The sequence below is a fragment of the Amphibalanus amphitrite genome, unplaced genomic scaffold (genome assembly GCF_019059575.1).
Source record: "Amphibalanus amphitrite isolate SeventyFive unplaced genomic scaffold, NRLGWU_Aamphi_draft 000381F_arrow, whole genome shotgun sequence".
Lineage (NCBI taxonomy): Eukaryota > Metazoa > Arthropoda > Thecostraca > Balanomorpha > Balanidae > Amphibalanus > Amphibalanus amphitrite.
The window spans coordinates 92,021-102,748 of NW_024881875.1; the positions used below are offsets into that span (position 1 = coordinate 92,021).

General features: G+C 56.0%; 1 protein-coding gene across 1 annotated transcript in view; it reads left to right on the forward strand.

The window, feature by feature from the left end:
* LOC122390073 overlaps nucleotides 1-10,591 on the forward strand; it is a 43,119-nt gene extending 32,528 nt beyond the window's left edge. The window contains exons 16-27 of the mRNA XM_043382703.1: nucleotides 569-687; nucleotides 4,212-4,353; nucleotides 4,559-4,689; nucleotides 4,905-5,018; nucleotides 5,251-5,428; nucleotides 5,784-5,927; nucleotides 6,262-6,390; nucleotides 7,321-7,440; nucleotides 7,625-7,738; nucleotides 8,215-8,405; nucleotides 8,879-9,326; nucleotides 9,563-10,591. Of these exons, the coding sequence (XP_043238638.1) occupies nucleotides 569-687; nucleotides 4,212-4,353; nucleotides 4,559-4,689; nucleotides 4,905-5,018; nucleotides 5,251-5,428; nucleotides 5,784-5,927; nucleotides 6,262-6,390; nucleotides 7,321-7,440; nucleotides 7,625-7,738; nucleotides 8,215-8,405; nucleotides 8,879-9,326; nucleotides 9,563-9,712 (1,980 nt within the window). The 3' untranslated portion in view covers nucleotides 9,713-10,591. The remainder of the gene's footprint in view (nucleotides 1-568; nucleotides 688-4,211; nucleotides 4,354-4,558; nucleotides 4,690-4,904; nucleotides 5,019-5,250; nucleotides 5,429-5,783; nucleotides 5,928-6,261; nucleotides 6,391-7,320; nucleotides 7,441-7,624; nucleotides 7,739-8,214; nucleotides 8,406-8,878; nucleotides 9,327-9,562) is intronic.
* Nucleotides 10,592-10,728: the final 137 nt, after the last annotated feature.

The window sequence follows — 10,728 nt, forward strand, 5'->3', positions numbered from 1 at the left end:
GTCACGTGAAAATAAAATAAAATCCAAAATCCGTCCGAAACGTCAATTTTTCAAACAAAAGCGCCCTCACGGGTGCACGTGGCGCAAGCCATCCTCCGCAACGCACATCATTCGATAGCCCGTTCGATTCTCTACACGATGCTGTTTTCCCCGTGACGATCGGGTGCACGGTTACCGAGATATTGCACGGGAACCGGACCCGTGTCGGGCGAATTTAGCCATTTTCGCCCGATTTTGCAAGCCGATTTATACATGTAAAGTCTATGACGCGAATCTGCACTTTTCGGGCACGCGCGACGCGCTCGCTATCGATCCGATCGAGCCGAGACCGCTCAAAGGCACGTTGTCCATCCTTGTTCTATAAGTTGCGCAAATTTCAGCGCGGTGGGTGCAACGATGTGACCTGTAACCCGCGCTACGTAGCACCATGTCGCGACCTCGGTTACAGACAGAAACTACGTCACCACAAATAGTAATATAGATGCGACGTCGACTCAGGCTACCTAATGGGGGCTCTTGAGTGACTGACTCCTTGTGCCATCATAATGACTGTCGTATCTTTTGTCAGGTGGCGCTGTACAGCTACACGTTCGAGAACATAGCGTACCACGTGCTGCACCAGCGGGTGCCCGAGTTCAGCTACCGTCAACTGACAGAGTGGTGGCGGCACCCATCGCCCGTCAACAGGTCAGTGACGGGAGATCACCACTATCGCCGTAATACGACCGAAGGGGGTACGCTGACGGGTACCGCGAATGACGCCATAACACAGCCAGCCGTTCGCTCGCGAGTGTATTCGTATTTCTATTGGTATCATGTGTTCACACTCAGTCGACCTGCTAATCTCGCACAGTGAGGTATACTAGCGTAACAAATGAAGCCTCGGCGTCGGCACAACCGGAACGAGGCCTGTAGCTAAAAATACCGATGTTTTGGATTAGATATGGGATTGGGCATACCGAAAAAACCTAAAATGACATGGAATGTAATGTAAACTCGATCCTAAGTTATATGCTGACAGCAAAAAAGTCGAATACTTAGGCTCGTGCGCAGTGCTCACGGAGAGTCCGTCAGGCAAGGTAAATATCGGTTCAATGTTTAAGAGAACGGCGTATACACTATACTTTTCGTTTTACTTATGCTTTGATTACGCTTTGCTAATGACAATATGGGTAGATCACTGTGAACATTACGTAATGTAATACCAGATGCATCATCAATAAAAGTTGCAAAAGCTTGTTCTAAGACGAACTACACGCACAAAGGCTTACAAACAGGCCTGGCGAGACGGCTTGGTTAGTAGAGGATATGCATTATTTTGTTCCCATTTGTAAGATTACTGGAAGAGACGTTCATGACCTTAGAGGCTTACGTCATATCTAGCTAAGCAGTTATATGTCTCTTACGTCACGTCCAACTCAATAGTTGATATAAAGAAGTACAGCCAGAACACCTATAGATACCGCCGGGGGCTGTCCCATTCCAGCTGCCTTCGACGCCTCGCCGGACGGCGTCAGGCCCTCCATCTTGATCGCAGCGCTGCCGTAGAATCGCTGCAGGAACGCGGCGACCTCCGTCTCCGAGTGCTCCTCCGCTCCGGAGAAGCAGGCCAGGCACTGCGTCTGGGTGGGGAACTGCACCTTGGGGTGCTGCGGGTCCTCGGTGGCGTCTCCGGCCAGCCGCTTGTTGACGATGTTGTGCGCGCGCCACAGCCAGATCATGGCCTCGTTGGTGTGTGTGACGTTAAACAGACCCTCCCTGGCAGACATCTTCTGGAAGTGCTGGAAACGAAGGACGGGGTTTGTAAGCGGGAAATTCACGTCTTTTCACAGCCTCGGACTCTTCAGTCTTTCACAACATTGGACATTTTGTCACTTAGGGATAAAAAGTGAACGACCCATTTTTCGCCTTTCGGGAATGGTGGCCCAGTTGTAGACTTTAGAGCTCGAGTGACGTTTGACAGCCGGGGCCGTTGACGGCATTGATCGTCTCACCTGTGAGCAGTAGCGGCAGCTGAAGAAGTGTTTGACGTAGCCGTGGACGGCGGGCAGCACGCTCACGTGTCCGCCGCTCTCTGCCCGGTGGGCGCCGACCGTGGTCGCGTGCAGCACCGACCAGAGGCCGCACGGGTAGCCCCTGTAGCGGGGCTGAGAGCCGCGGCAGCCCCGCCAGCGCCGGTGCGGCGGCAGCGGGTGACGAGCCGTCTCCAGGTGGTGCTGGATCTCCTCCCCAGTGACGTTGTGACGGTGCTCCAGGAACGATTGGAGATCTGAGAGGGCGTCTATGACTGATTTCCTGACGGGCAGATACTTGATGAGCATTTCGACAAAGTTTCTCAGCGCGGACAGGGCCTCCCCGGAGATGTCCTTTTTGCCGGCGACCTCCTGTCGCAGCGCGTACCCCACGGCGTTCTCCAGGTCGACCATGTAGACGGCGTCGCCGGCCGACACGGCCGTGCCCCGGCCCGGCTCGGCGGCCGCCGCCGGCGCCTGGCCGTCCGTCCGTGCCGTCCGCGGGCCGTCCGGCGGCTGCTCGCTGTCGGTAACGCCCAGAGCCCGGCGCAGCGCGTCCGTGAACAGTTTGCGCGGCGGCAGTCCGTCGCGCGACACGAGCTCCGTCTGGGGCTGTCCGTCCCGGAATGTGACCAGCAGCGGCCGGGCCGTCTCTGTGGGCCGCAGTCCGAGCGGCGGCAGCGCGGTGCGAGCCACCAGCAGCCGCTGCCGGTGCACGCTCAGGTCGAGCGCCACCTGTCTGCCGACGCTGCTGTTGGCAGAGCCCTCGACCACCAGGGCGTGCAGCGGCTCCGGCGACGACAGAAATTCCGACAGAGAACCGCTGATGCGAGCGAAAACGAAGAAACATTGTCAGTGTCATGTATGGGACACTTGTTGGGCTACGATGCTCTTATGTAATGACAATCTGTGATGCAACTTCCACCATGTATAGGTATTTCAACTTAATGTTTTACCATATTTTAGCCTAAAATTGTCCACACATACAGAATATTGAACAGTTATCACCAGGGACTCGCTACTCACCTCATCGGCTGCAGGTCTGGCCAGGTGGGCTGCGGCGTCTGCCGCTGGACGTCGGTGGCAAAGTCCACGATGAGGTCCAGCATGTCCGGCAGCTGGTCCGTGTGGTTCTTGGCCTCGCCAATGTCACCCTCCTGGACGAGCGGTCGGAAGAACCTGAAGTGGGGGAAGGTGCTGACGCCGTGCGCCCGGCAGATGGCGAGGTGCTCGGGGCGGATACAGTTGATGGCACCCACGCGCACCACGGGCCGCCAGTCTGCCGGAGGGGGGGGGGGGGCGGTGAGGGGCGACATTGTGCTCGGACGGAGAGGTTAGCAGTGACCACACTTCGTTCGGTACTGAAGACGGCTGTTGTGACAAGTCGGCACGCCCTAAAGCCCCAATAAACAACAGCTGCTGTGACAACAACCGTATTTACGCGCCAGTTTCTGGTCGGCTTCTTTGAATAATGAATTTGAGATAGGTTATGAAATGTTGATCATTTTGAAAATTGTTTCCTTATTTTATGGGTCTCAACTCTCAAGTGCAGGGGCTTGTTTGGTGTATAGCCTTATTTTTGTGACGTTCACTTACTGGCCGTTTCCTGGGCTACTCGGAGCCATGTGGGCGCGTATCTCTGGCACTTGCCGCACCAGCTGTTGTAGAACTCGACGGCCCAGACGTGGTGCTGGCCGTGCAGCAGCCGCTCGAAGTTGGAGTGGTCCATGTGCACCACGGCGCTGTCCCTGCTGTACAGGTCGACGATGTCCCGGCTGTTACCGGACGCCTGGGCGGCGGCCAGAGCCGGCAGAAACAGCAGGAGCGGTACAGCGAGGCGCATGGCTGCTGAAAGGCGTTTTGAATGTAGGTTAGAACAGGATCGGGATATTTCAATTCAAACAAAACGCATGGGGGACAGTGACACCATAAATTAACTTTGAGCCTCTTTCTCAACAGAGTCACGTATCGGAGTGCAGGCCGTTGATAATGTTCTTTCTATATTTTCACCACGCACCGTTCTAGTCATTTCTCTTCACACACAGACAATATGCGATCTTCGCCGTAAAGTCCAGGCACTTGTCGGTGCCCTGAACCCGTCGTGTGACCTGACCCCCACCAACCTGACCGCCCCTCCCAAACCTGCCCCGGCCTACCAACCCCTCAGCTCCCTGACCGCCCCCCTCCTTCCTTCCTCAGGTGGCGTGTGGCCGAGTACTACACGGTACGCAGTCGCGGCACGCTCCAGATCCTCTCCCGACTGGACATCATCGGACGCACCGCCGAGCTGGCGCGCCTCTTTGGCATCCAGTTCTTCGACGTTATCTCGCGGGGATCGCAGGTCAGTGCGCGGTAGGGTGCAGTTGGCAGCGTAACATGATACTTTTCCGCTTGTGTTGTTAGCGGTGCGCTTGTCAATTGTTTCTTACAACCGCGAAACACTGGATAATCGGCAACCATTTCGATAAACAGACTGAAACAACCGAGCTCTGAGCAATATGCCTGCTCTCCTTGCTTTATGATATGTAGCTGTCGGTTTGTTTCAGTTCCGCGTGGAGTCGATGATGCTGCGCCTGGCCAAGCCGCGCAACATGGTGCCCGTGTCGCCGTCAGTGCAGCAGCGGGCCGCCGCCAGGGCGCCAGAGACCCTGCCGCTCATACTGGAGCCAGAGTCCAAGTAAGAGCCGGGGCGGGCGTTGAGCAACTAGGGGAGCAGTTGACAGATTGCAGAGACAGCATCTTACACATACTCGATGTGTTGCTTGTATAGTTTGGCTGCATATTGTAACATTACCTTTTTCACTAGCCTGAGTTGACGTTGAGTATGGCTGTCATTGGTTTGCGTCTGCCACCGTGCCTGTCCTCACCCGACTGTCCGTGTTTGTTTTTCAGGATGTACACGGACCCGGTGGTGGTGCTGGACTTCCAGAGCCTGTACCCGTCCATGATCATCGCCTACAACTACTGCTTCTCCACCTGCCTGGGACGTGTCGAGCACCTCGGACAGTGAGTGGCCGCCGAGATGGGCTGATAGAACGGAACGCAAATGGCTGACTACGATGGATTAGTGTTGTAGGGTAGTTAGCGAGAACATCATTTGCTGATGAACCTATTGCATTTGTATTTTCCGGCTTTTAGCAAGGCTCTACGGCAGGTTTGTCTTAAAGCTTGCCTCGTTATTTTATGCCTAGGTTGTGGTTATTTTACTTATTGTCTCCCGGGATTTCCGCTGTGCCAGGCGCGGCGCGTTCCCGATGGGCTGCACGGCGCTGCAGGTGCCGCCGGCCGAGCTGGCGCGCCTCCTGGAGCGAGACCAGGTGCACGTGTCGCCCAGCGGTGTGGCGTTCGTGACGCGCGACTGCCGGCGAGGACTGCTGCCCGATATGCTGGAGGAGATTCTCAACACCAGAATCATGGTGTGTGACGCAGCTGTGGGCGGATGGCTGGTGATGGGCTGAAGAGCACGACGGTGATGGTAGTGCTGTGGGTTGGGCTGTTGGAACGGATTATGATGTAAGGGATTTGTATCACAGCGCATTTATTTCATCCGTGATTCTCAGCTAGCAACATAAGATTGGTGTGATAAAAGATCTAGTAATTATATATGATGTAAACAATTCATGCAACCATGACCTACAAATTAACACCCTACACAGACTGACAACTGCAGCTAGCTGGATGCGAACTCGGCTGTTTTTTTTTTGCACGTACCTACCCCTCCTTTTGCCAGATGCCTATTCCATCACGTAACCCTTTCTATGCCGCGCTCAGGTGAAGAAGGCGATGAAGGCCAACAAGGATCGGCCGGCGGTGCGGCGCGTGCTCGACTTCAAGCAGCTGGGTCTGAAGCTGATCGCCAACGTCACATACGGCTACACATCGGCCAACTTCTCCGGACGGATGCCCTGCATCGAGGTGAGAGATGCCACGGCGACGGCGCCAGAGGCGGACAGAGGAGGGCGGTAAGCTGCTTCTTTATCGCGTCCGCTCTGAGTACGTTTAGTGCATTGCAGCCCTAACGCCTTTGACTTTTTCATCCCTGAATATTCGCATTTTAATCGGAATAACGGGGTGAGATAGCCTAGCCTTCTCGCTGACCTCAAATCAAATTTCGTCTTTGTTGGACAGAGTGTGGCTGGTCACCCCAAGTAAGTCAAAGTAGGTATTCCATGAATAAGATTACTCACTTTCCTGTCAGTGACATTTACTACTCGGACTGACGTGACTCTCACCGTCTCCTCTCGATCAGGTCGGTGACAGCGTGGTGAGCAAGGGCCGCGAGACGCTGGAGCGAGCTATACGTACCATCGAGTCGCGGCCAGAGTGGGCCGCCCGGGTGGTCTACGGAGACACCGACTCGCTCTTCATACTGCTCAAGGTCAGTTACAGAGCTGGCCGGGCTATCACTGTGTTCAATGGGTGGTTGATTATCGGCTGCCTATTTAAACGCCTGTGTCAGGGACATGGCACCGCGGAAATTAGTCATTGCGCCCGTGTCCGGCAGCAGATATGCAAGGCAGTAATGGTTGGTTGGTGTGCCTTCCCATGACAAAGGGTGATGCGACGTACTGGCTTGATGACGAAACGATCAGATGATGAATGAACCTTAAAGGGCCGCTATATTATGATCTGATTGCCCTGTCAATATCTTGGAGTGATGGCGCTGGTAGTCGTCAGCCAAATCCAATTAAACTTTAAGTCATTTTCATCCCAGCTGTGAGCATTAATATACACAGAGGCGTCCCCCACCACCTGAATGCTCCCCTGTCCTTAGTAACTCCCCGACATGATCTCACCTTTACTCGGCCCTCCGGCGCCGATCTGCCTGTCTCTCACACCCCCGCACTGGATCTGGTCCGTCGTATTGAACTGCCCCGCTCCGCCAGACAGCTCAGTGGGACGGGCGGTCGGGCACCCGGCGACCGCTGGGTGGCGTGACAGTGCATCTCTGTGTAGTCGGGAGACTCAGTCATGGGCCACGCCGCCGCATTGTGAAGCAGGTTTCAGACGGACTGGGCTCAATACAATTACATAAATTAATGCGAGATTATCCTCGGTTGAGTGCCCAAATACCTGGGCAGAGCGTTACTAACGGAAACACTGCCTCTTCAGATATTATTTTCTTTGCGTAGAAACGTCTTCTTTCGGGGATGGTGTGTGCTTTCAGTCACATTAACGTTCTTCGGTGCACCACTTGACGTAACAGGACCGTTTTGTCAGTCCTCAAATTGTGTCTGTATTCCTTCACGGCAGTTTGTATGCTCCAGGCCTGCCTCATGACGGTGTTTGTCTGTGTGTGTGTGCGCAGGGCCGGAGTCGGTCGGAGGCGTTCCAACTCGGCGAGGAGATGGCCGCTGCCGTCACCGCCGAAAACCCGGACCCCGTCAAACTGAAGTTCGAGAAGGTCTACCAGCCCTGCATCCTACAGGTTGGTGACATCACAGATCGAGAAGTCGTTAGGCGTCAGTCCTCTGTCGGGCCGGTATTATAAGCAAACATCGTGTGAGACATTGTAAACAAACCGGTGGGCGGTGGGCGTAACCGGTTCGCATCTATCACTGTTTTGTTTCTGCGCGAAGCTAACTATCTACGCGTGTTTGGCCTCCTTTCAGACCAAGAAGCGTTACGTGGGCTTCATGTACGAGACTGCCGACCAGCAGGAGCCGGTGTACGACGCCAAGGGCATCGAGACGGTGCGCCGCGACGGCTGCCCGGCCGTGGCCAAGGTACAGTGTCGCAGCCCGCCGCCGCGCCGGCTCCGGGGACCCGAACTCATCATCAGGCGACATGCCTTCTGGAATGGAGGTCGCGGCTGTTCGGAGTCAGGTCACGTGTCCAATCAGCCCCGGGACTTTGGGGAGTCTGAGCCGACCCGAGTGTCCCATCGGGCGTGTCCCCCATTCTGAGCAAATGAGGTTTCAGACCAGACGGTCGATTGACAATGGGTTGCTAGTAACTGGTTCTATTTTGGAGGGTTGTCGGTGATGGTTATAGTTGCAAAGGCTATCATTTGGGGTAATTTACCGGCATGCGATGGAATATAAACTGCTACGAAATATAACCAATGGATATCTGAATAATGAGATGTTTGATGTAGATAATCATTTTTTTATTAAAAAAAAAATCGATATCTGAGCAACCAACCTGTCATCGTTGTTTGCTGGCCGTCCCTAACCACTCCCCTGTCGTTTCATTCGGTCAGATTCTGGAGAAGTCCCTGCGACTGCTGTTCACCAGTCACGATATGTCTGTGGTGCGCCGCTTCGTGACGCGCCAGTTCGAGAAGTTTCACCGGGACGCGGTCAGCACCACGGACCTGCTGTTCGCCAGAGAGTACCGCGGTCGGGCCAGCTACCAGCCGACCGCCTGTGTGCCCGCGCTCAGGATCGCAGAGTGAGTAACTGAGCGGGCTTCGAGAGAGTGGGGTGGTGATAGGGGCATGGAGCCAGCCTGGGGTGATGTTAGTGGGTCTGGGTCTGGGGTGAGGACCAGGGGTTCGCCATTGATCGGGTTGGTAATGGATGGTTTGATCGGAGTATTATCGAGGGCCGCGGGAAATTATGTGAACTGTAACGTTGTGCTGCCGCCGGGTCTATGTTGTGCCCGGTGACGAAATTGGCTTTTATTGGTATGCATTTTCAATGCCGTGCTTCGTGACACTACGCCTCTGTTATTGAGCCTTTGAAGTTGCCGACAAATGCTCGTTCGTTCTGCCTTGAGCGGCTGCAATGCACCGTCGGTTTCCCTCCGCGCGGCTCATAGCGATCATAAACCGGACGGTTAATAACGAACGAACGTTCCATAAACCCCAGCGACCCTCGGTACGCCGGCGGACCCCCTAACCCGCCCCTCTGTCCGTCCGTCAGCCGGCTGCTGCGCGCCGACTGCCGCGCCGAGCCGCGCGTGGGCCAGCGCGTGCCGTACGCGGTGGTGTACGGCGCGCCGGGCCTGCCGCTGATCGAGCTGGTGCGCACGCCGGCCGAGCTGCTGGCAGAGCCGTCGCTGCGCCTGAACGCCGAGTACTACGTGAGCCGCGCGGTGGCGCCGCCGCTGCAGCGCTGCCTCGGCCTGCTCGGGGTCGACGTGATGTCCTGGTACGCGGCCGTGCCGCGCCGGCTGCGGCTGCCGCCGCCGCAGGCCGCCGCCGCCGCCGCCACCATATCGCGGTTCTTCGCCGGCCGCAGCTGCGCCGTGTGCGCGCGCGCCAGTGCCAAGCCGGTGTGTGCCGAGTGCGCGGCCCGGCCTCTGGAGACGGTCCTGGCGCTGCAGGGAACCGTGCGCCGCCGCGAGAGGACGGTGGCCGCCGTCAGAGAGGTGAGCGGAGTGGGGAGGAGGTTCTATCAGGGGACTAATACAGAATGTCAGGCGAAACCGTGTGAATGGTCCTCGAACTTTAATCATATCGAATCTCGAACCCGGCCTGCCACGCCTAGGGATGCTCTGTTATGACCTGACCATCCCGTGTGTGACCAATACCATGCCGTATCTGATCTGACCTGACCTGGCCCTAGCAGCGATTATTTTCTGACCCGCCCCGCCGTGCCCGGCAGGTGTGCGCCGGCTGCTGCGGTCTGCCGCCGGGGGCTCCCCCGGTCTGTGTCTCGGCCGACTGTCCGGTGCTGTGGAGTCGGACCAGCGCAGAGCGGAGCGCCCAGGCGGCGCCCCACCTCAGAGAGGTGCTCCAGACTCTGGTCGCCTAGCCGCCGCTCCAGAATGGACTGGCATGACCTCAACTGAAGGAACGGCGGGGGGCTAGTTACTGGTTAGTCTCCGGCGAGAGGGCGTCCATGGCCTCCGCGTCTGGGCGCTCCCAAACCCGTCTGCGGGACAGCAGCGCGCTGACATCAAGCCCGGAAAGTAGTACATTTTGTCCAGCGCAACATATCAGCCAGGGAAAGTAGTATCGCTCGTATTGACCAAACCTGCTGATGACGGAACGGCATTTAAGTACGTTGAGAAAGATTTCAGTCGTTCGGCTGCCGGGACGTAACGATGTAAAAAGCGGGAATTTGTTGCTGCTCAATGTTTGTTGACACAAGTGCCAAGAGGTCACATTTTGTGCACTGGTTTGAGCGGACGGTAGGGTAATGTAGATTTTTATGATCTCATCATTTTTATCTTTGTAGGCCAGCTGCGGCCACTCAGGCTTTATGTTGGTTGTGTATGATGTAGGCGTTGCACGACCCTTTGCCCCGCACACAGGGCGTTGGGACATTGTGCTTTCGGAAGCTGATGCTTCGCCAACCACTGGCGCTGAGAGACCAAAGGACCGCACGAACGTGCTGCCTCCAACGTACAAAGGCTGTTTTGTGTGGCTGGTGACGCGCGAGCTGGGTTTAGTGAACTTGTGTGTTGAAACAGAAGCACTTGATTTGTTGGCACCGAATGTCTCCGTAGCGCGTGTATAGTCAGGTCTTGTGTTCTCTGTGTGTGTGTACATTTGTGTGTTTGTCGAGTACTCGTGGGCGTTGGGCGTGTGTTTGGTGTGGTATCATCAGTGTATCATTATCATCACAAGTTGCCATTTGTGCTGTTAAACTGGGAACCAAATACAGAAATGTGTGATTACCATTCAGCTAGCCAATGCGTATCAGATGCAGCTCGTGGCCTGAATGTGAACGTCTTGACATTAGGCGATGGAACGGTGAGGGGGGGGGGCTTCTCTCTCACTCAGTCTAGATCACGGGATACCACCATCCTCTAGCGCTCGGCTCCC